Source organism: Sinohyriopsis cumingii, chromosome 16 (genome assembly GCF_028554795.1).
Source record: "Sinohyriopsis cumingii isolate HCF-2022 chromosome 16, ASM2855479v2, whole genome shotgun sequence".
NCBI lineage: Eukaryota > Metazoa > Mollusca > Bivalvia > Unionida > Unionidae > Sinohyriopsis > Sinohyriopsis cumingii.
The window spans coordinates 76,131,450-76,158,203 of record NC_142976.1 but is presented as its reverse complement, the minus strand read 5'-3'; the positions used below and the strand labels follow the sequence as shown (position 1 = coordinate 76,158,203).

The 26,754-nt window shown below is 34.5% G+C and overlaps 1 protein-coding gene across 1 annotated transcript; it reads left to right on the top strand.

Moving 5' to 3' along the window:
- Nucleotides 1–1,112: 1,112 nt before the first annotated feature.
- LOC149780828 (uncharacterized) lies at nt 1,113–16,849 on the top strand. The gene is made up of 3 exons (XM_089936429.1): nt 1,113–1,267; nt 15,490–15,576; nt 16,056–16,849. Exons 2-3 carry the CDS (start codon nt 15,556–15,558, stop codon nt 16,560–16,562), a joined length of 528 nt encoding a protein of 175 aa, XP_089792555.1. The 5' UTR covers nt 1,113–1,267; nt 15,490–15,555; the 3' UTR covers nt 16,563–16,849.
- The last annotated feature ends 9,905 nt before the right edge of the window (nt 16,850–26,754 follow it).

Below are 26,754 nucleotides of genomic sequence, written 5' to 3'. Positions count from 1 at the left end.
ATTTAGACTTTTTAATTGTTCCAATGCTATTTATTATTCTGTATTCGGTTCTGGTATTTTATATTTTCTGTCATATTGGCCCAAGTATTGATGTAGAAATATTTCTATATTTTTATGCAGATGTCATTGTCGAATTTATTTCACTTACAAGATAATACCGACAGATTAGGTGTGTGAGATTCAGAAAGAGTTTCAATATAAGCTTGTGAATAATTTAAAGTCTGATGAGTGTTACACTGTTTATTGATCACCCGTTTTGAATTACTCCAGTTTCCTTTGACCGAATAGAGTGCACGAAACTTGTCTGCAAATTACTGAATTTTAGAAACCATGTTTAAATGAAATGACGGATTGGTTATCCTATGACATTATCCAATTTTTCTCAAAATATGATGACTACTTTAAATTGTAATGCTAGACATGCGCACTATAATTTCCATTGTAGTTGCCAGATTTTGTCCTGAAAAATACCAATGTTCGATTATCGAATGTTTCAGTGAAAAAGTGTGAACTCCGGACTTTCCATTCTGGCTTATGCTCCTAAGCAAGTTGTCATGACTTATCATAAACTATTGCTTTCTTTCATTCTCTCCGCTCTTTTTAGGATTATTTTCTTTCATACAGATAAACGTTTCAGTTATTACAAAATCTTGCACAACTGCATGTATCTTTATTAAGGAATTGAGTTTTTTACATAATTTATTCAGCCTCGAAAATACGTGACACTAGCGGGCTTAGCAATTATAAAGCAATCTACAAACTAAAACACGATTCGCTGAATTTCCAATCGCCATAGATGTTGCTTTTATTAACCTAATCACACCATCTGAAAATCTTAAATCATTTTTAGTGATTTTGGCGATGGCTAACGCCACCATTCCAGGTGTTTTTAAAAGTTATAACAATAGTGGCATCCTTAATTTATTTTCACTGTGACAATGGCAGAAGATAGAACTTTGCAATTCTGGAAATGAAACCGTGGCGAAAAGGCGTCATTTTGATGTCTTAGACCCTTTACCATATATTTTACTGAGGCATACAAAAAGCTTTTTTATTTTCCGCACACTATTTGCACTCAAAAAGAAAAATTCCTGACTTGATTTTAGACGAAAGACCATTGCAGAAGGCGTCGCTTGTATACCTGCCTTTGGCCTTTATCCACTTGGTGTCCGGAACTGGGCTGCTGGTCACTGGTGGACTGACCTTGACCGACCAAAGGATCAGCAACCCGTTGTACTTTGCGGACGTGTTTGTCGCCGGGGCATTGGTACGAAGCTCACATTTGCTATTTTGAGAATATTTATCTTCACCATATGAAAAGTTATATTTATTTATCAAACTTAGTTTTGCAAAAAATAACATTCAGAATTACGCAAACTCTCACTTGTATATCGATCGATCGATCGATCGATCGAGAGAGAGAGAGAGAGAGAGAGAGAGAGAAAAGCAAAGGGGAGTAGAGACTAAAAGCATATGTTAGCCAAAAACCTTGTGTCGTGTATTAAATTGTATCGAGTTTACTGCCAAATACTGCCAATCAAAATATGCATTGCCTGAGAATTGAGAAAGAGGAATGAAAGTTCTCAATAGATAAGTGTCTTTTATATTATTTAATTGAATTCCCTACTCGTATTGAATATTTCATGCATTGGTTATAACACAGTTTCACAGTTTTGCACTGGGCTCAAAATGTAAAGAAAAGATGTTCTACACTTATGATCCTTGTTATAAATAGGAAATGTGTATATCCTAGTTTAAAGGGCTCAAGTTTTCTTTAATTTGATCAAGCTAAACGGGTTGATTTGGTTTTGAGATCATACAGCTAAGTTTTACATGTGATGTGCATCTCATAGAGGATTGTTAGCTCTGCACAGATATTTTTACTTCCTAAACTTCAGCGATATTTTTTTATTTAAAAAATGGGCCTATTGCTTTCTTAAGCTTTTTAATTTCATATGAGCACTTTCAGAAAATAGTAATGACTACGCCGTGAAAATTTATTTTAGTATTTCAAGGACAGACAGTTCGTACTTTTCCAAGTGGCCATTTTCATCAGATCACTGCTTCAGACGGTACATAGTTTTCCCTAAACTGATGAGAACTATGTCACTCCGAGTAATGGAAGATACGTTAATGTATGGTAAATGTTTTCAACATCATGAGAATTGTACACAACAGTGATCAGAACTTGAAATCACTCCAAGTAATGGAAGACATTAAGTGTAAGGTAACTTTCCATACATCGTGAGAATTGTGCACAACAGCGATCAGAACTAGAAGTCACTCTAAGTAATGGAAGACATTAAGTGCAAGGTAACTTTCCATACATCGTGAGAATTGTACTCTGTAGAGCAAACAATGTTGTCCTCAGACTTTCACACTTTTACTCCAAACTCCAGGTGCTGAATCATTGTTACATATTTATCCCAATGTGAGGAGAAGATTCCTACGTAGCGCTGCTAAGGCACTTACCCGCTGTAAACTTTGGTTCCCATTTGTTGGAATGAGAAAACTGAAAACATTATTAATCTGATTGGTCCAGTTTGTTTGGTGAATTCGAAGCTAATATTTACATATACACCGTGTCCTGATTGGCTAAAAACGTTTCGCATTAGCTGATTCATCTCTATAACATATAATCAATCAGCTCTTACTTCAGGCTGGCAACTGTTCTAATATTTTTCTTTGACTGATTATTGGTACGTATTTAATCACCCTTCAGGCCGGATCTTCATCTGGACATTTCCCTTGATGCCACCGGAATGGCATCGACGTGGATGAGACTAGTGAAGGGACAACTACTTAATTTCAAGCAAAATGTACTTTCTAAAAATTAAAAAAGAACATACTTCCTCGAAATCATAACTGTATTCTGAGGCCGTTTTTTTAACAATATGTTTCATTGTACGAATAATATGAATATATCGCATGAAATGGTAAATACATTCAAAGCATTTTATTCCGCATAGCCTGCAGAATTAAGGAACCCATTGTAAACTGTAATCGCAAAGAACTACGAAATTTCTGTTCAGACAAAATTCCAACTGGCACAAAATTTTTTATCAATGCAATGGAAAAAGAATAGGTTTTGAAATAAGTGTAGACAATTGAAACAGGGGAATCAACAGGTCTAGGTTATTGGACCACGTCTCCTAACGTTTGCTGCAAATTTAACAACTGAGAGCATAACTTAACACATGTAATCTAAGCATATAAACTTCAACGTTTCCCCAGACATGGAAATTGGCCAAAGTTTTCCCCTTTCACAAGTCTGGCAACAAAGAAGATGTCAATAACTACATATTTATATCTATCTTACCAACTCTGTCCAACTAATTAAAAAACATATTCATGCCAACCTTTTGATATAACAGTAAAACCATAACTTAATTCATAAAAAAAAATCAGTCAGGGTTCAGAGAAAACCGTTCTCGTGAGGCAACCTTGGTCTTCATGATAGATAGATGGATTACTTCCTAAGATCAATGAAATTAGTTGGATCCATACAAGTTGATCTTATAAAAGTGTTTACGTTGTTGATCGTGATATTCCTATCAACAAACTGAGCATTTATCAATGCGACAATTCAACTATTGATTGGTTTACATCCTATCTAACTAGGAGAAAACATTGTGTCAAAATAAATGGCAGTTTTTGTACAGAAAAAACTATTTACATGTGGAGTACCACAGGGATCAATCATAGGCCCACTCCTCGTTCTCTTTTTCATAAATGATCTTCCACGGAAAATAGGCAACTGTATTTCAGCTACCGACTTATACGCAGACGATACCAAACTATCAGATTTAGAACAGCTAAATTCAGACCTAGATGTCTTCCTTCAGATAGCCTTACTTAAATAGATTACCGGTGTATGGAAAATGGCATGAAAGTAAACGCAGACAAGTCTTAAGTTTTATGATTACCATCACACAAACTAGGTCACGGTTGGAAAATAACAATTTGAATCATAAGTTAAATGAAATTTGACTCCTAATGGTTACCCATGACAAAATCCTTCTTTTTATTATATCCGTATATAAATGTAGCTTGCTTTTAATGCTCTGTGTGTGCGTGTGTCACCCTCTTTAAATAAAGACGATATTATTATTGTTATTCAAAATTTCTCTATTACGACCTTATGTCTGACTGAATGAAGATAGTACGCTTTCTTTCGAGTAACATGTTATGTTACACAGATAGTGATATTGAAAAAAATTAAATTCAAACGATCTACTGAACATGACATACATAGTAAAGTAAACATTTTCTATTCAGGTGATACGTTGATATAATTACCTAAATAACAAAACAAACATTTTTTTATCCAGGTGATTCGTTGAAATAATTACGCAAATAACAGTATGCATATTTTTATCAAGTTGATACGTTTAAATAATTGCTTAAATAATAAGACGAACATTTTCTATCAAGATGATACGTTGAAATAATCACGCAAATAACAGCACGAACATTTCCTATCCAGGTGATACGTTGAAATAACTACCCAGATAGTAATGGGAGCATTACTCGATTCCATGATCAAGTCCTACTTGATCACAGCGTAGTACCGCATCATAAATATGCACAACTTCTTCCACTTCTCCTATCGCTACACATTTGACCAATGGCCGTATAACTGTGAAGTAATTTGACCATGTTCGTACAAATCTGAAGCAATTAATTATTATTTATGTATGTGGGAGCGTTTTATGGCATCTCAAAATGATGGTACTTATATGGTATCAACTGCACAAAAAGTTCAAAAAATGTACCAGTGAAGAATTGCACATAAACTTATGGTAGATAATCCAGTAGGCCCCCAAAAATGTAAACTAGAAGGACATCACTATAAAACTTAAACGGTAATGATGCTAAAATTCTGTAAATGTTATGCAAAATAAAGACAGAGGTAAAATCTGTCAAATCCTTAAAACATTGTAAAGTGTTGTTATTCACAAATATCGCACACATGCACAAATGGGACACAAGTATATTATGTTGTGGGTACATACAAAATGTATACAGCTCAATCAAACCAATATTTTGAATCATTACACAGAATGACACGAAACTGAAATATTCTGATCATTTACTGTATACAAGATGCGTTCCGTAATTACTCGCTTATAAATCTAGTCCAACTGTAAACTGTAAGAACCAAAGTCTACTATGGCATAATGCACCTGTGTAACATAGATTCGTCTACAACGTTGAAAATGTGTCATGGAACGCGTTGCAGTATTGACAAAAATGACCCCTCACTCGTGGAAACCTGCACCCCACCCCCTGTTGAAAAGGCGTTCTCATTGGACCCAGTTTTTAACGTGATAGTTACTATGAAACTTGTACATTTTGAAAAGCTGACCGGCCTTATCTCTTTGTTCCATTTAAAGATTAAGACCGTAAATTCAACACATTGAGACCTACTTAGTCATGATCTTACTATCCGACTTTAAGATACTTTAATACTTAAACATCACCGTAGCATTTGCACTAGTTCTGACGCTTTCTTCTTTATTAATTTGAAAAAATCAAATTTGATTTAATCGAGCGCGCGCATACAGAGAGAGAGAGAGAGAGAGAGAGAGAGAGAGAGAGCAATTCATGAAGGCTTCCTGCCGTTTGAGACGCATTCTCGGTGTGCAAGCAAGGATGTTAACATCTTCAGTGAAATAGTATTATTTAGTTATTTAGAAAGCTCCTACGGCTATGCGATGCACATGCATTTTGGGTGTTGTGCGTAGCACCTTAAAGTGGGGTACTGATCACAGGGATCAAAACGCCTTCGTCACACGCTTGTACATAGATTTTTAATTTTTGGGGGTAAAAGCTACCTTTTGAACTATGAAATGCATTTTCAATTTTCATGTGTAAAACACATTTCCTCAGTACAACTTTCTTTATTAATGTCTTTTAAAAACTGAGTTTTACTTCTTATCCATAAAATATTGAGCAATATAAATAATTATGTGAATGTAGTTCTGGGCAGTGGTTCAGGCGATGATAGTTTGTACTTCGTTAAACGGTCACGTGTTACTTTTTCATTCGCTGTGAGCAGCTTGGGACAGATCAGGTCCAAAATGTATAGGTAAGTCTTTGATCTTGGCGACATTGGCCGGGAACTGGGCTGTCGCCAAAAAAAAAACAATAGTAAAAAGTATAAAAACTACACGCAACATATGAGCGGGCCATAATCCCCGAAATGAGTGTCTTTACAGTCAAATTAAGAGTAAAATCAGGCTGAATGGTGGCTCCATTCCTACTCAGCAAGTCGACTTTACGTAGCCGAATGGTCGCACAAGTCGAAAATACAAGATCAGTCAGCTTGAGCTGGTCATTAGACGTTCTTTCTTAAAAATTGTGAAATAAAGCGTACAAAAAAAAAACAGAAAAAAAACAGCCAGTGCTTAATGAAATGTGGAATTCTCTTCTTTGAAAGGAATATCCAAAATATGGAGGAATGCCATTAAGCAAGAAAGAACTCGTTCTCATAGAAAATGCAAGAAATTTTCTGTTTCAAAGAATGATGCTTTCTTCTGTCATGGGACACAAAGACTGCGAGTCGTTGCTGCAAGAGAACAGTATTGGAAAGCATCCACTCTCTCAAGTTCGGCTGGCACCTTGGTATCAATAAGACGTAAGTACAGTTTTTATATTAAAGTTCTCTGTTATTTTAAAGGAGCAGGTGTCTGTTTCATTAAAAAAAACTTAGGACCAATCTTGATCTCGAATTCAATTTTTTTTTCTTCCAATATCTTCTCTGAAAATCTTTGATATTCTCCAAATTCCCCAAACATATTTTTTTATGTATTAAAGCTTTTCGAGAGAATTAAAAATTGAAGATAAACGTCTTTCAAATATAACATTAGACAAATAACAGTTTTGCACTAGGACTAAGTTTTGTATGAAATAGACCCCTAGTTTCTAAGTTTAGACTCATCAGAATTATATTTGCAATTCTGATTTCAAGAAAGGACGATTTTCAAACCAATTCACATATTGACATTAGTACTTTGTTGTGCTTTTGTTCATCTCGTTTATACAACATTATCTAATTGAATACTGTTAAAACTAAAATTTACTCGAGTTTTAGGATTGGCCGAAAAATACATCTTAACTTTTTCAAATCCCCACCTAGCTAAACCAACCAATTCTCGTAACACGCTAACAGATTATTGTTAAATTTATGTTTTAAATGATATCGAATAGTATATCTGAATACATAAGGTTAAAAAAAAAGTTATCAACCGGGATGTAATCAAACATTAGAAAACAGGCAAAACCTCCAACCCCAAAATAATTTCAATGCACGTCGAAATGGAACAATGCCATAATATTTAAGAAAAAACAATCGTTACGTACTTTGATAAATTAGTCAAATTTGTCTGAACAAATTTTATAAGGCTCTAATTGTTTTCAAACAAAAAAATGTAATTTGCTGTGAAGTAAGCAGCAACCTCAGCTTAAGTACGGTACTGATGAATGATGTTGGAAAAACTGTTTCATAATTGACTTTACTAATTAGAGTTACACACCATTACGAAGGATATTTCGTGAAATATTGTGTAATAAGCAATTCATCAGCGTTTATATAAGATACTAGTGATACTGGTTGCAGAATACCGCCTTTCTGGTATAACCACTTTTGAAACAAACGTTTTGAACTTAAATGGGATTTATCTTTTGAACAAATATTAATTGCACCAATATATTTGAAAAATGTTCTCTGAAGAAGTCTGGTTTACCTACATCGCAACGAAAATATCTGAGCCCCCAAAACAATTTCCGCCCCCCCCCCACCTTCGAAAAATGGTTCGCGGCTTATTCCAATTTCTTTTCCAAGTTTTAGAGAATTTAAATTGTTCACGGACTTACATAATCGTAACGTATTTCTTCCCAGAAAGGAATCAAACTTAAGTCGTGGAAAAGAGTAGAGTTTCATGAAGGAAGATCTCGTTTGCAGAATGCTTTCGCGCATATTTTCTATTATCTTCATAATCATTTGTTCTGAGTTTCTTTCAAAATCACCACTTTTATTTAGAGACCGCAGGGACATGAAACATTTCAAAAGAATGCAAACTTCTAAGTTAAAGAAACCACTTTGAATGAAAGAAGGCGCAGGAAATAAAACAATCGAGACTTAATTGCTATGGAATTTTTACGAGACATTAGAGGCTTACGTTGCATTTATTTTTGTTCTCGGTAATCTGTCCAAAAGCGCAGTCATGGGATTGGAGGCCTACATAACCAAATTATCACATTATAGATATCGTGACTTTTTATATATACCTTTCTATATTTTTTAAGGGACAGCAGTGGCGGTATGATTTACCTGCTCGTCTAAGGATTGGAAGATCATGGGATCGAGTTCCGTAGAAACGAAACTTTTCACATATTTTCACTGCCCCTGTCATTTATCATTCTAATAACTGTAAACGATCGAAATACTGTCGATTGACCATAAGATCCAAATCAATCTATCCATCTACATGTTTTAACATGCAGAAAATTTAAACTACAGTTCTAATGAAGATATGCTATTTCCTGAAAACAGGCAAATCAGCGGTTTAGTACTACCTATATTATTACATTAAAAATCTATAAAAGGAAGGTAGTAAATACGCATGGATAGCTTTCACAAGAATTTGATCAAAGTCACATTTCAAACTTTCATTTTAAAACTGGTTAAACTAATAATGAATAAATTTAATATATGATAAAATATCACAATACTGCACGTTTTAAAACAAGCGTGGACAGGGACTAGCTGGCATTGAAGTTACCGACGTAGTTATTGTAGTGATATTGTAATGTAATTCAAAGTTTTTAAGCTATCTTTAGCGTAATTTGAGGTGGTTTTATCTACATATAAAGCCTACTCTCGTTCCGCTGACTGAACTTTTCACTTCAATACACACTCGATAATATTTAGAAATCATTACCATCTGAATAATAATCAGTCTGTCTGGGAAAAGAATCCCCACCCTCTGGAGCATAAGTCTGGACATTCAGACCATTAGGGCTAGCCGGGCTGTTTTTAACTTTGACGATTTTATTTTATTGAGGAATAACGATGCAATTAAGAATTTATTTTAAACTGAAAAACAAATTTTGGTTCATTTTGCGTGTGTTTTATTAAATGCATGTACTGATATCGGAATATTTAGTGATTAACAGTTTACCAAATAAAATCGAAATCAGTCTGATATGTGTTAGACACTCATAATATTTCTACAAATACAATTGTAAGAGAATGGAAGATCATTACTTTGCGATAAGTTAACAAAGAATCATGTGTGGCGCATTTGATAAGGCTTGGATTGTCATGTGAAAAGTCATTGATTGCATCGCTATAAATGTCAGTCTTTTTCAAACAAATATGGTGTGAACAGTTTAAAATATTTTTTAAAAATTAAATATTTTAAAATGTGACGCTCTCTTGCATAGCAGTTCGGTGGTTACGCTGTGATTATTTAGTTCACATTTACTACGTATTCACCTCTCTTCCAGTCATTCGGATGAGAATTTAAACCGAGGTCCCTGTCTCAGTATAACCTTTTTTTGTGTGTGGGACGTTAAACACGAGTTCACTCACTCACTACGCACTATTTCGTAAAAGAAATGAAAATAATTGAACGCTGTAACGTTTGTTCTATGATAAATACATAACAAATCACATATATGGGTGTGAAAGACATAAAAAAACACGCACAATTATGCAGTGAAAATGTCTTCATTCGCAACCCTTTTCTTGCAAGATATCTTGCACAGTTGTCTGACTCTAAGAAACTTGCCCTCATCATATCATAATATAAACCAGCAACACCAAGTTTTCATTTTATTGCTATTCCATTTTGTTTGGACTTTGTTCTTATTCAAAGGCATATAAGTATCTCAACTTAAATCTGACAAACGCGTTTTCTTATATTATTAACGCAGCATTCTAGCACGGTAGACGATCTACCCATATCCTGATTGATTAACACGTTACAATTGTAGGTGATGAATTCGAATTTTTTAACCATGGCCGTGCCGATATTAAATTGTCGTGTACACGTACTCATCGTGTACTGGCCGTAATTTCTAGTTATCATCAAACCATAATTGTAAAACATAAATAAAAGGTGCATGTTGTAATCGAACACGGCAAAAATTGAATTACAATGAATATTTTTTCTTCTTAAAATTAACGAATGATGTTCAAGTCATTTTGGTCGCATTTATTTTCCTATCTTGCAATATATTTGCAGGTAACAGATACATTCTGGTTTTCATGGACCATTTGACAAAATGGGTTGAAGCTGAGGAAATTCTTGATAAATATGCAATTGCAGTGCTCGATGTTTTGACAAAATTCATTAGCCCCAATGGCTTTCCAGATATGCTTGTTAAGGACCAGGGAATACAATTTTGCACCAATATAGAAATTATCACCGAATTACGTCCCCATACCATCCACAGACTGGAAGTCAATCGGAAAAATGCAACAAAATCATGTGTGCCACGTGTAATTAACCAATCCAATAACTGCGGACAAGTATTGTCACAAATTTGTTTGTCTATAGAACGGCCAGTGGCGTTGTAAGGATATGTTGCACCCGGGCCGAGGATTAAGTCCCAAGACCTCTGTCGCCCGGGCAATCTTCCCTGTCCACCGGCTCGCCCCCCCCCCCCCCCATTCCTTTCGTTAGTACGCTTCTGAGGACGGCCGAGAATGCCTCTACAAAAAACGCAGTTTATCTTTGTTTAAGAGAGCATGCGAGCTAGATGTGTATACAGTAGCTGAGAACGAATCGGACGATATTTTTTTAAGCGAATATGCGACGTTTTAATACAGTTATCATGTGACCGGCAAACTGCTTCCAACAGTATCAAATCTGCCCAAGCGAATCAACAGCTATCATGTGACCAGCAAACTGCTTCTAACAATACCAAGTCTGCCCAAGCGAAGCAGAAGAAATACTATTATGCAAAAATTAAGAGTGATGTCTTCATGGTTGGCGACAGAGTATTATTTCAAAATTCAAGTAAAGGGGAGGGGCAAGTTGAATGTTAATTTGACTGCACCGTTTCGACCTGTGGATAGCAAATAGCAGAGTGATAGATAAAATTATTTCAGCAGATTGTTAAAAACAATCATAAGGAAATGGGTGTTTTTCGTACAATGAAATGATATACAATACCGACAACGACGATAAGAATGAGAGGGAACAACAACTGTCTTTCAAAACATTAAGTTACTTTGTGTTTGAGCTGAAACATACCACCATCATGTACGTGATACTGTGGTAAAATTCATGGAAAGAAACAATAATAGCTTGAAACGTGTGGAATCTCAACCAAGGAATAAATATATCAAGCAGTCAAAGATGAATGAAAGTGATACTTGCAGGACAAAACTGAAAATACTGTCATTCACTACACTTAAAGAAACATAAGTGTATGTATTCTGTGAACAAGGTGAGGTCGGTGAAAAGACTACACATGCATCAGTACCGCGTAACCAATTGGGTACTGGTCACGATATTTAATCTAGAATCTTCATTGAAAGTTTGCACCATTATTTTGATCCATTAATTATAAATCTTGTTTTCTCATATACCGTACTTGTTTCTAAAGGATGTTAGTCCCTTAAAATTGTAAAATAATATATTTTAATGGAATCATTATCATCTTGTCTAGCAAGCAACAATAACAAACAAAAAAAAAGGCGCAGATATGACAAAAGACCTTGACGGCACAGAAACCATTTATGTTGAGGAATTCAGAGACATAACCTATAACATTCCATGCCTTTTGGATGTATCCTGATAGATTGACCCAAATGTGTTTAATCTGTTATGTGACTGAGAGGAGTTTGATATAAAAAATACGAAGGGACTGAAATCAACCGAGTAGACATTGCTCATGTTCAGGCTAATACCACTTGAACAGAAGTTATCGTATTAATTAAGGTTCATGTTCAATCTGGTGTCCATTGGAACAGAAGTTATCGTATTAATTAAGGTTCATGTTCAAGCTAATACCACTTGAACAGAAGTTATCGTATTAATTAAGGTTCATGTTCAATCTGGTGTCCATTGGAACAGAAGTTATCGTATTAATTAAGGTTCATGTTCAATCTGGTGTCCATTGGCACAAAAGCTATCGTATTAATTAAGGTTCATGTTCAATCTGATGTCCATTGGCACAAAAGCTATCGTATTAATTAAGGTTCATGTTCAATCTGATGTCCATTCGAACAGAATCTATCGTATTAATTAAGGTTCATGTTCAATCTGATGTCCATTGGAACAAAAGCTATCGTATTAATTAAGGTTCATGTTCAAGCTAATACCATTGGAACAGAAGCTATCGTATTAATTAAGGTTCATGTTCAAGTTAATACCATTGGAATAGAAGCTATCGTATTAATTAAGGTTCATGTTCAATCTGATGTCCATTGGCACAAAAGCTATCGTATTAATTAAGGTTCATGTTCAATCTGATGTCCATTCGAACAGAATCTATCGTATTAATTAAGGTTCATGTTCAATCTGATGTCCATTGGAACAAAAGCTATCGTATTAATTAAGGTTCATGTTCAAGCTAATACCATTGGAACAGAAGCTATCGTATTAATTAAGGTTCATGTTCAAGTTAATACCATTGGAATAGAAGCTATCGTATTAATTAAGGTTCATGTTCAATCTGATGTCCATTGGCACAAAAGCTATCGTATTAATTAAGGTTCATGTTCAAGCTAATACCATTGGAACAAAAGCTATCGTATTAATTAAGGTTCATGTTCAATCTGATGTCCATTGGCACAAAAGCTATCGTATTAATTAAGGTTCATATTCAAACTAATACCATTGGAACAGAAGCTATCGTATTAATTAAGGTTCATGTTCAAGTTAATACCATTGGAATAGAAGCTATCGTATTAATTAAGGTTCATGTTCAAGCTAATGCCATTGGAACAGAAGCTATCGTATTAATTAAGGTTCGTGCTCAATCTGGTGTCCATTGGAACAAAAGCTATCGTATTAATTAAGGTTCATGTTCAATCTGATACCATTGGAACATAATCTATCGTATTAATTAAGGTTCATGTTCAATCTGATGTCCATTGGCACAAAAGCTATCGTATTAATTAAGGTTCATGTTCAAGCTAATACCATTGGAACAGAAGCTATCGTATTAATTAAGGTTCATGTTCAAGCTAATACCATTGGAACAGAAGCTATCGTATTAATTAAGGTTCATGTTCAATCTGATGTCCATTGGAACAATAGCTATCGTATTAATTAATGTTCATGTTCAAGCTGATGTCTATTTGAGTAATTTGTAAAATGGTTAACTTACACTAAAATGCAGGCTGTCTTCCATATGTCATGATGGTAGGATTATGTAAATAAAGACTTTTTCTTTTATAGTGATCTGTGAATAATTGAATATATCGCAGATCCCAGTACAATACGTAATATATATTGCATTGCTTTCATAGAGTATTAGATTAAAATGCACGAGACAGAAAATGTATATTTTTTTAATACATCAAAGTCGATGAAAATCCTGTATTAGCGATATTTAAATCGTGCATAGTTACCCTGTACAGTTTAATTATAGATCGGTTATATGATTAATATGAACCAACAAGACGGATAATATATCATCATATGAAAAATGGCGTAAAACCCCAAGACAAGAAGAAAAAAAAACAAGTACAACTAAGGGTATTGCTCAGTTGATAGCTGGTATGTGGGGTGGAGGGGGGACGGTACAATTGTAACATGGAATCCACCCTAAATACAAACGAAGTTTAAATGTTAACTTATAGAAGTAAATAAACTCACCTCTATTCAAAGAAGAATGTGGTCATAAACCGGTCTCCCAACAGACATAACTTAATCCATCCACATCATATTTACGCGGAAAATATGTGGTGCAAATCCGTCTCAAAATGAAATTTTCGTAGGTCTTCTTCAAATACTCCAAATATCTTGTCACAGATACATTGCAGTAAATATGGGAATTTCTGCATCCAACAATCCTCCTTTCACATGAATATCGCAACAATTTAATGTTTAGTTGTGAAAGTGACACTTGGGGTAAACATAGATCGTCTACTGTAGGCCAGCTCTAACCGGCACCGTATCAAGCAATGTGACATCACACGCATAAGACATTCTGTGTTGAAAAATGATTTTGTCTTTGTAAAATGTTATGTTGATTCGGATGAACGCTTGTTCTTTGATTAATAGTTTTTTTAAAAAGTATAATCTACTTGTAAACGTTCATACTAGTTCAACTTTGTGACTATTTTTTTGCGTACAACAAATGAAAGGTGCAGCCACTGTCAGAATGAACGAAATTATTCGTTCTACTTTCTATCTAAATAATGTCCACTGAAAAAGCTATGCGATAAGAAGAATCTCAAATGTGTAATGATTTAATATTGAATTTATGAAACGAGTTTAATAATGTCCAGCTTTGCGAGCCTTGGCAAGAAAAAGCAGGACATTATTTAACTGGTTTCATAAATTCATTATTAAATAATTACATATTTTATATCCTCTTGTTATGTATATTTGATTTAATATATATTAAATGCTATTGAAATGTAAATCTATTCACTAGAGATGACACTTTTTTCAGAAAATAATTTGACCTTGACTGTTCTTTTTTATAAACACCAGGTGTTTATCTAAATCCTGACCTTGTTTCAAAATTAGTAGCAACCACGTAAACAAGTTCTATTTTTATTTTAAAATGATTGGTTGTTGTCAGGTCATGATGGGACTACGTGTTTAAATATAAACAATTTTTTTAAATTGCTTAGAATAAAATGATTGGTTTTCGTCAGGACCACACTGGGTGTACGTGATCTATAACAAGTACCAAATTTCTATGAGGTTCTGGAAGAAGATCACGTGACTCCTTTTTGCGTTTTAGAAGACGATATAAGCTTTGTTTTGGAGAGTTATTCTCAGTAGAAGCTGGGCTTTTTCTTACACTAGAAGATGTATGATGTGCTGTTTGGAGTTATTTCAAATTACTTGGATCAAAAGGATTAATTCTTTTTTCCTGGAAAATACGTGTGCTCATGTGAAATTGTTGAACAAGGACATATTTTATAAAAAATTATTCAAAATTTCCAAAACCGGAGTGATAATTCTTGTTTTTACAAGGAAATGTAGACCTCAACACTACAGGTTACAGAATACGTCATCGTCTTCCATCTTGGATTCTTCGTCGGGACTCGAACTTGAAATCAGTAAAACATTTTGTTATTAGAACTTCAAAATTTTTATTCTTGGATTATATTTGGGGTAGTTCACTGTGACCTTCTAACTATCAGTATAAGCCCAAAGCAAACAAAGTGTTTCGTCATTGCTGGTTCTAAGACATACATTGTTACGACGAATACTATCGTAGCTGATTGGGACACTTTTATTATTTACATAAGCTGCATATACTATATTTGTAATTAATACATTTCAGCTGTTGGTGGCTGCCATAGTAGCAGGCTGTGTCCCAATAAAAGGAAACTCTGGTTCAAATGGAAAGATGATTGATGTTTTATGCTTGGTAAGAAAATACTCAGTATGGTAAAGTCAATCTTCTCAACTGAATTATGCTACAAATAACAACATATTCTTCTATAAGCTATAACAAGTAATGAAAATTGATCTCTGTTAAAAAAATATGTTTAATCAGTACACTAATAAAGGAAACTATGGCAAAGAGCAAATAGCAATTTTATTATAAACTTAAGTAGCATCCAAAACATTACGGTTTAGCTATTTTCTTCCGCAATTCTAGAATCAAAACAAATATCAACAAAAATGGGGGGGGGGGGGGCGGGGAAATCACTGGTGTTATATTATGAGATCATACTGTGTTCTTTTATTTTAAGTCATATTGATACTGAATCATTGTATGAGGCATCACCGGGTGTAATCACATAACCGGAAGTCAAGTAGCAATTAACGCATTGCACGTATCATTTTTCTGAATGGAAAGAAATGAATTTAATAGAAATTATGTTATTCTTGTCATTGTTTCAGATGTCAGTACACCAAGTCGTCTACGGGTTACTTTTACTAGCTTGTACCTTTGGAATCGTGATGATAGGGATATATACTTTCTCCATTTGTGGAGAGAACTGCTTCACTGGTAACAATCGGATCAATGCTATCGTGATCATAGTCCTTTTGAGCGTGGGGCTGATTACAGCCATAGTTGGACTCTGTCTGTTTTGCCACTTCAGTAAACATATGCGAATGCCCAGACATAGTGGACGTGGGAGAGTTGGAACGGAAGGTAACTCACACCGTCCTAACGTTACCGCAGTTCATGATGTGTCTCTTCTAAAGTATCACTCTCGGCATACAAAGCATAGCCAAGATCCGCAATATAGTAATAGTGCATTGGACACTGCCTATTCTTCCACATCCCCCAGTGTAATGTACAGCGGAAACCCACCAGACATCCATCCACCTCCTAACTACTACTCCCCAACGATGAACAGAGCTCGGCCTCCGATCTATCCAAACAGAAATGTATTTCGATAATCTTACCAAAAATGGTATATTCTGGAGGAACCATGTTAGAATTCCACATACTGTGTAAACTGAACAAACAACGCTGCCCTGAAGTTTTGAAAAGGCAACAGGTTTTGAAATTGTTAGCTCCAAACAAAAGAGACAAACATTAAGTCGTTTTTAGCTTTGCATTTTGTGATATGTTAACGTAAATAAACTTCTAGCTCGAGCAACTAAACTGACATTGTTTCTATTGATAGGATGTTTATGTATGCATAATTCGTTAAATATATGATAGCTTGGACACTATATATGCAAAAGAATCATCATCGTCGTCATCGTTGCTGCATAATCCCTTAACAAATGTTCTTTTCAATGATTCGTTCTGCTCCAGTGTATGCGAATATGCATTGATTGCACAAAATGAAGCGCTTTTCTTTCTTCTGTATTACACTTTTGACTAACATTACGAGACTGTACACACACACCTGGCAGTGTCACCTAGTTGTCCGTGATCACTCCGAGAGTTTTAGAGGGCATTTATAAAGCTGGGATTCTTCTGACTCCATTGAGTCTCATTAAGTAATCCCGGCAACAATATTGTTTTGTGTATAAGTCATCCTCAAAACAATTTAAGTGAGATATTAAGCAATGGAAGCAAGCTACTAAATACCTTGGTTTAAAATATTATTAGTGCGCATCAGAAAAACAACATTATTAGTTATGTTCGACTAAGCCCGCTGAAAGGTGTTTTGCATAAAGGCTTCAGTTAGTATCCCTGTAGAAAAGATCAGGAAAATTACCGATCAGAAAGCCTCAGATTAGGAGAAAATGGGTGGATTCTAAATAAAGAAATCCATAGCTATCTTTATGGATTAGCAGCTAATTATAGGTCTGAATACACGTAGGCAATGTTTCATTACGGATGACTTAAGTTCACTGCCTTGATAATGACGAACGGCAATGAAAAAGATCCAATATGAGCAACTCCAGGTCAATGATATGCCTAGCAATGATAAGAAAGTTATTCGCGTGAATGCTTGCAGATATATTATATGACAACCAGATAAGAATGGATTAATCTAGAATGAATCGACATGAACAAAGGAACAGCTGCTAGTCAATAAGATTGTTCTCCGGAGTCTCAGAGGGTGGAAAGAATCAGCATGTGCATGGTATGGATTCAAGAAGGTTTATTAATTAGTATCCACATCGTCGATCCTGGAAGGTCCATGGCCAGATTATTAAAGAAATATACAAACAAGCATCGCAACTAGCGTGATGTCTTGGAGAACGTAACTCACGGTTAAGGGCAATATACTTGGGAATGGCAAGGTCATGAGGTATGTCTTCCAAGAACACTCAGTATAATAACATTCTTTTGTGTGATCGTGCTGATTCCATTAGCAAAGGTACTTCGACAGTGTCGGAAAAAATATTAGCCAAATTAGAACTCCTCAAATAAATATTATAAAAATGAACCTGAATGTTCCTGATAAGAATGTGACTGCTTACTTCCAAAAGGAATATGGAATCGACAAGTTCAAGGCTCTCGTATCAACCACGGTAAATAAACCCATACAGCTTCCGTTCATCCAGAAAGGGAAAATAACTCATGGAATATGAAGACTACAAATTCTGGGGGCAGACAAAATAAAACATGATGAGCTTAAAAGTAATTAAAAACACATTCCATAAGTGAAGAAAGGAGTAGAATACGAATAAATAGAGCAAACACAATCGCAACATAAATTCCATGGCAGCAGGCATTGTGACATTGATCAAACAAGAGTTGGAATTTATGGATTGCAAAACTAGAATGTCCATCCGTGACGCACTGCATCCAAAGGCTGTAAAGATGCTATACCGTCCTTGGAAGATCTGAGCAAGAGGCCAGATGAGCGCCAAAGACTGAGTTGAGACAAAAAGAGGAGCCTGGGAAAGTATGTCAGGTGTTGAAAATCATTCATGTTGAAAAGCAATCGTCTCAGTAGAATGCCTCCTCAGAGAGAAGTCGCAAATAAAGAATGAGAGAATGGAGGGAGGGAAAATGCAATGCATGAGACATTTATAATAGCTGTTGTGTATAAATAAATTACTCCAAATTGGAGAGCTAAAGTAAGAAATAGAAGGATTCTTAATGGCAGTACAGAACCAAACTCACATGATCAAGAAGATGAAAGCAAACATTAAAATCAATGCGTCTAACCATTTGACAGTTACCTTAGAAATATGGACTTCATTGCACAATTATTTGGTATCATCGCAAGGCAAAGAAAGAGTTTGAAAACAGCAAAACCAAAATCCCACGTGAGTTCAGCATCGAATATAAACACAGGATACAATACAGGAGACCATACTGGTAGATAAGGGCAGGAACCCGTGTCGAGTTAACGAAGCCAGACTGACAGATAAACATAAACTAGGTAAAGTTTCACTACAGTTTCTTAAGGTCATGCTAGAATGATTACATCGATATTTATAATTAGCTGGGATGGTAAGTTGTCAGAAATATATTTTGTAGTGAGTATTTGGACGACTGTTTAAAATTATTTTGTGCATTTCGGAAATGTATTTCGTTACTGATATTAATAGCGTTTGTACAAACGCATTTGATGTTTTACAAAAACGTATATCTTTCTTCGTGCAAAAGTTGTGGCTGAGTGTATATGACGATAGCTATATGACTGCATATGCTATTATTCCTCCCTTTTGTTACTTTGATGCTTAATATAAATTTCGTGTTTAAATTTAAATGTTTGCTTTGCTGCTATCAATTTCGTATGCATCAAACAACTGGTTGTTCGAGATTACCCAATCTAATAATAGTAATTATGTGCTTTATGTGGGTCAATCTGTGCGATAGTTGGGGCTTAACTAATATTCAAATACACGTTATGACAGGATAACCTTAGGTGGCAGCCAGTCGCAATCTGTCCTTGTGCTTTCAAATCCACCGAGGTACACCTCATTGGTAGCTACAGCAAAGTGCTTGCTTGTGAATTACTGAAATATGGAAGAAACATTTTTGCAGCAAAACTTCTGGAAAAACTATACATGGGTATGTCCAAGAATAACTGAAAACTCGAGTGGGCACAACAATGTCTGGACATTAGAAATTTGGAGAAAATTTAATTTTATGGTCAGTTGAAGGAGATCCAATGGAGTATTAATGTCAGGCATAAATAGGTGGGAAAATGTTGTTTGAAGCTGAAAAGCATGGCGTTGGACTATATATGAAAAACAACATATTTATAGAGAAGTGAAATTATTATAATGCAGTATCGTGTCCAACACATGGTTGTATATACCTAACAAAATTATATCAATAAACTTCGTAGACTGACAGTCAATGAATAAACAAAATTTAAAAAACAAAGCATTAAAGACATGCTAGAATTAAGTTGATCAAAGCAAGCAAGAAATCAAATGGCACCAGATACCCTCATCCCCACCAAGTGTATTTGGTGGTGTGATGATGCTCGCGGAGACGTGCAATGGAACACCTGACCTCGATAATGGCATTCTCATACTGCCATCGGCTGCATCAGCGTAACTCAAATATTTGCAGATAAGAAAATTATGCTGACGGTAATACGAAAATGACATATCGGCATGGTATTTTAATCGTGTGTGTGTGTGTGTGTGTGTGTGTGTGTGTGAACAGAGCACTAATATAATATTCGTACGCCCTCCAGCAATTTTAAAAATGAAAAGCATCATGTATATAAAAATGCACAGAATTTAAGTCATTTCAATCACGGATTTTATAATTTCCAACCTGCTTGTAGCAAGGGCGTCTCAAATACAGCAATCTTATTTCAGTTTCAAGACAAACCAGAGTTTTCAGTGTAACCCTGCTTACTGTGGCTTTTAGGTTCCTGGAAAAGTCTATTGTCAGGGACGGGGTGAAACCTTGGAGTACACATGCATTGAAGCTAAATACAGCATCCAATCCGGGCAATGTCTAATTTTAATATTTTTAACAAATACTGAACAAAATAAAAAGGGAAAGGCGAATAGGTAACTATTATATACATGGGTTCGAAGGGATATTACTCACAATGGTACATAAATTTACGGAATTATTCACAGTCGGCCGAAGATGATGAACTCCTGTTGTCCGAAATGAATATGATCCCCACGCAAATATAGCGCACCCGTTTGGTTTGAAACGCGAGCAAGATGACAGGGTTAGGGCTGTCCTGAGTTTATCAGGTTAGACACTATAAATTAATGAGATAAAAAACTAAGTATTGTCCATTTTTAAAATATTCTTGAGGATTTTCATTTTTGAAATAGCAAGTGGGTATAAACTGCTAGTGGGGTTTGTGATTACTATAACTTCAGAATATTTGATGGAAGGGTTATAGCAGATTCCTCCAAAAAGGATGAATATGTCCCAATGTGGTGCATATAGTACTGTGTGTACGAATCGACGTGTGGAAAAATGTGGGTGAGCATCTACATTTGGCTTTCTGCAGTCTGTAGGGAAAAGCCCAAAATTACACACGTAATGAGATTTCAACACTGAAAGTTACTTTGAAAATATGTTAAATTAATTCACTTTCTGCATGCTGCCTTCGAAAAACTTAAGCCAAAGATCAGCTTAATATAAACAGGACACATACTGTACAAGACGACATAGCAGATAATCTGGACATCTCAATGGTGTAAAATACAGACCTGAGTCGACCCGTATATACTTACAGTCCGTATAAGCATACATGTAAACGTTTTGAGATGTAGGATATCTCTTTGACTATGATTTATCATAAAACAGTTTTAAATGGTTATTACTGAAAAACGTTTGGTACTTCTCTTTGTGAAATTGCGATATGATAATTACTATTCCTCTAGATAGTCAAAAGTATTTCGTATCAAAAATATATTGGCATCTATCACTTTTGCTTGAGTAAAGTCTTGCTAAAATTAGTTGATTTGTTTGTTCGCTAAATTCATCGAAATGCTATGATCTAGGAGTTAAATATTGTCTGTCCTTTTCTATATATCTCTGCTTCCCTAGTCAATCTTCCCTAAAAAGTTGTCCTTGTAATTAGTATATTGTCCACGTTTTCAGTTTAAAGTCGTAATGAACTTTGAAGATTACTTTGAGTTCAAAAATATTTGAGGGGGGGGGGATGAACAGTGAGTAAGAGCTGCCGATGAATGCGTACACGAGGAGCATAACTACAATCATATGAATGATAAATATAGAACTACGGATGAGCACGTACAAGAGGTGTCTGACCACCTTTATATGAATAATAAATACAAAATAATGGATATAATTTAAATTTCAAATATTTAGCATTTATTTCACTCTTCATTCTTAACTTGTCCGGTTATGAAAAGCATCTTCATCGAAGTTAGCCGAAATTATGATCAGAATAATAATTAAACCAAGCAACGAATATATACATTACAATCAGCAAAGACTTCATTGTTGACAAACACGAGATAGATGGTGAAAAATGTCCTTGTAAAGAGAAGAGAAACAATTAGGTTTGTATATAGCATCAAGTTTATGGGAAAATGGTTGGAACAACTAGTGAAGGGTTTGATCACGAAAAGTGGACGGAAACTCTTAGTTTACAAATATTACAGTTTAACTATTAAAAGAAATATATGTACATTTATCCATATAAAATTCATGGAAAGCTTTGAAATATTCCCAAAGTAGCTATGCATCCGATATGAAAGTTCTACTCTTTTCTAAGCTCCTCAAATGTATCCATAAACAATTACGAGTATGTTCAGAGTGTCGCAAACTATTTTGAACTGAAAACACACTAGGTTTATAAGTGTGTGCGAATTACAATAAAACCATGGACCATGCCACTATTACAGAACATCTGGTTTAACTCATGATGCTAGTTTTAAGCTAACATATGTAGAATTAGAATAGTTAACTGATTACAATATATAGAACTGTTAATTGATCACAGTCTATGGAATTGTTAGCTGATTACATTATATAGAACTGTTAACTGATTACAATATATAGAACCGTTAATTGATCACAGTCTATGGAATTGTTTGCTGATTACATTATATAGAACTGTTAATTTACCACAGTGTATAGAATTGTTAACTGATTACAATATATAGAACTGTTAATTGATCACAGTCTATGGAATTGTTAGCTGATTACATTATATAGAACTGTTAATTGATCATAGTCTATAGAATTGTTAACTGATTACAATATATAGAACTGTTAATTGATCACAGTCTATGGAATTGTTAGCTGATTACATTATATAGAACTGTTAATTGATCACAGTCTATGGAATTGTTAGCTGATTACATTATATAGAACTGTTAATTGATCACAGTCTATGGAATTGTTAGCTGATTACATTATATAGAACTGTTAATATACCACAGTGTATAGAATTGTTAACTGATTACAATATATAGAATTGTTAATTGATCACAGTCTATGGAATTGTTAGCTGATTACATTATATAGAACTGTTAATTGATCACAGTCTATAGAATTGTTAACTGATTACAATATATAGAACTGTTAATTGATCACAGTCTATAGAATTGTTAACTGATTACAATATATAGAACTGTTAATTGATCACAGTCTATAGAATTGTTAACTGATTATAATATATAGAACTGTTAACTGATTACAGCATATATAATAGTTAATTGATTACAATATATAGAACTGTTAACTGTTCACAGTATATATAAATGTTAACTGATTACAGTATATATAGCTGTTAACTGATTACAGCATATATACATGTTAACTGATTACAATATATAGAACTGTTAACTGATTACAGTATATAGAATTGTTAACTGATTACAGAATATTCCAGATGATTGAGAGTGGAATGCATCGAGAAATTATCATGATTCCACTTCGGCAATCCAAAGCAGATCATAAACGTTATAACGAATATAAAGGCAAACTTGAATTCTACAAGATCAAGCAAAAATCCTTCATCATGTACATATACGTAAATAATGTATACGTTAGCATGCATGCCAATATAAGCCAAAATGTCAGTTGAGGAACTAATGAAGAATTTAAGTGTTTTTAAGGAATCTGTTATAACATCAGATGACCGTAACGCCTATTACATCTTTGAAATGTTCCAAGGTACAATATATACGGGGGCCCCGAGTGGCCGAGTGGTCTAAAGCGCTCTTCGTTACGGATCACTGCCATCTCATCTCTGTCTGTGGCGGTTCGAGTCTAGGATTCAGCCAATGTGGGTATGTGAGAAAGCTTGCCAGTAGCTTCTCGTGGGTCGGTGGTTCTTTCCGGTGTTTTCCTGGGTTCTTCCTCCACCATTAATACTGGCCGCCATGTATAGCCTATCGTGTGCTGAAAAATGGCGTTAAACCCCACAACAACAACAACAACAACAATATATACTTGCTGATAAGTCGGGTCTAACTGCAAAATAGGCAGACCCAGATCTGCTGTCTCCTAATACTCCCAGCAGATCTGGATCTTTGCAGTTTGTTAGAAGTAAGCAGTAGAGCAAAACAACATAGACCATGATCTGCCGGCGGTTGTTTGCAGTTGGACTCGACCAATACGCGAGTATAAACTGTAGCTAAAGAGTCAATGTCTATTTCAAGTGCATTTTATTAACTTCAGATTGAACCTAACGCAGATGATTTGTCCGAACTCCAAAGACTATTTAACAGAAAAATGGAACAAAATCAACGTTGCCCAAAATAATATGATAGTCAAAAACAAGAGTAACAGGTCATTCATTATAGATACGTAAATCTTGTTATGCAATTTGGTTTAAAACCGAATAAAGATACAATGAGTTGTCTTGTTTAAACAATAACCATTTTTTTTCAAATTTACACTGAACTGAAAAAATGATTTGAGACAAAAAGACACTACCAATTTTGAGAAGGACGTACTTTAAATTGATGAATAACAGAGTAATTCGTTAACAGATAGAGAGTTTGAAGAGAGGAGGAAATGTTTGTTTCAAATATCAAATCTATCGAAGCAGTTAGCTTACGAATTTTACTTCAATAAGTTGGAAAGTGATGTAACATAGTTCAGCTCAGTCCATATGACCGATATAGATTTGACATATTGCAAATGAAAACAAATGTGAGAAAAAAATTAACGATTTTGAGAAATACTTCTTTAAATTAGTGAATATAAACCTTTTACAGTGACATGAAGGAAACGATTAATCATTTTGATCATTACAAGAATGTATTTAACATAACCCTGGCACAAAAAAAAGTAAAACGTTCCTGGACTTTTCAAAGAGGACATACTAGACAACATACCGATTAGATAATTTGACTTATGGTTAAAATTATATTCATGTAGTCCTAATTGCGAAGAAATACAAGTTTGTAAACGATTAAAAACAATTCATGATCAAATGTAATTTAAGCTTTCGTATGGGCATGAATTGGTTATTTAATCATGAGACAAATTATCAATAAATAATTTGTTTATGTCTTATCATAATAAGATATACAACGCAACGAACAAGATGGCTTTGTCGGCTAATGACATTAAACTATTTTTCGTCGGTTTCCTCCACACATTTCCATATGGATATCTATGATATAATCATGGTTTTGTTTAATGACCATTCGAAACATATATATAATAATGTCTAGTGAAATAAATATTTCGGTTATGAAAAGCATTTGTGCTGAAATCGTAATTCTTCAAACGAAAGGATAAGAGACGTCACAGAGCCCTCTTTACCTTGCAACTATCATTAATTATCACCGTTTTTATTTACGAATCTTAGAAAGATAGGAAAATACGAAATGCTTACGGAAATTCCAGTATACATAGGGGGCATTATGCTACACTGTCAGGAGGAAATTTGAAATACCTTCCCCATTTAGACACCCACAAAGTTAAAAAACGAGACATATAAAAAGTATGTTGTTCCTGAGGAGAAATTAAGTGATGTTCACAAGAACTGCGTTGTCATCAAAGGACAAGACATCTCGCGGTCTCACGCTCCGGTATCTCACTGCATGTGACGATGTCGTTATTTCAGTGTAAACAAAAGAAAAGAAAAGAAAGAAAAATGTGTTAATGTTCAGAATAATGAAAGTCTTTGCCCTGGAGCTGTGGTTATTAAAAAGGTGCAGCAACAAGCTGTTTCTCAAAGAGACAACTAAGTCGATTATAGTGGTAAATGTGCAGAACACAACGTTGACAAACTCCAAAAATGAGGTATCCTTGGCTTTAAATCCTTCTGGAAAACAAAATTTACAAAATATATTTAACGAAATATAAGATATGTACAATGTTCTGAACGTCAGCTATACATTCAAGTGCAATAAGTAAGTGAAATTGTAAAATATTCACTTGATTCATGTTTTGCTTCTAATTGTAAATGAAATCTGTTGAACATATGACGGGTACAACAGGCACACAATTAAAAGAACAGAACAGAACAGAATGCACACCTTATTTACTGTTATATTGCAAAATCTATAAACGAGAGGATGCAGATATGTTTTGCTGCACAGGATAAGTAACATAATACTGTTGAGTACTGAATATTGGTTTCATTTAGTGAGAAATAAAATCATTAAATTTTGTAAAACAGTATACAGACAAAATTATAATTAATTATGTTATACTTGAAATGTTTGATACTCATAATAACGTATACTTAATTAACTATTTTTGGCTATAAACATTGATACCGTTCTAAATAGTTTCTTATCATTTCCTTATAAAATGGACAAACAAACATAACATTACGTTCATTTTCGACAGCTCTTCGGTTACAGCGATTACATAGTCGCTCGCTCCATAGTAATCCATCATAACGACCAATTTCTACATTCACGTTATGTGATACTGCTCACAACCAGATTTTTCTGCAATCTGTGTCCCATTCCCAAAGTTCGGACTTTGAATTTCAAATTTTGTTAATTGTGCTACTTTAATTACTTTCTTTAAATTTGAAGAAAGTTATAATCCGTATAATCGTGATATTTATAGTTTCGATGATTGACTTGATTTGATATTTTGAGTTGCAGCATGACATAAAGAAAAGCTGTACGACCTTGAAGCTGAAAAATTAGAGATCACATAAATTTGGCAGTGGTAGAGAATATTTTATTGGTATATCAATAAAAAGAAAGGTAGTCTTCAAATTATTTTTTTTTAAAGTTTCAGCATCATTTATTTTTACTGTAAATTATTTTTCAAGAACAATTGTTACATAATCAG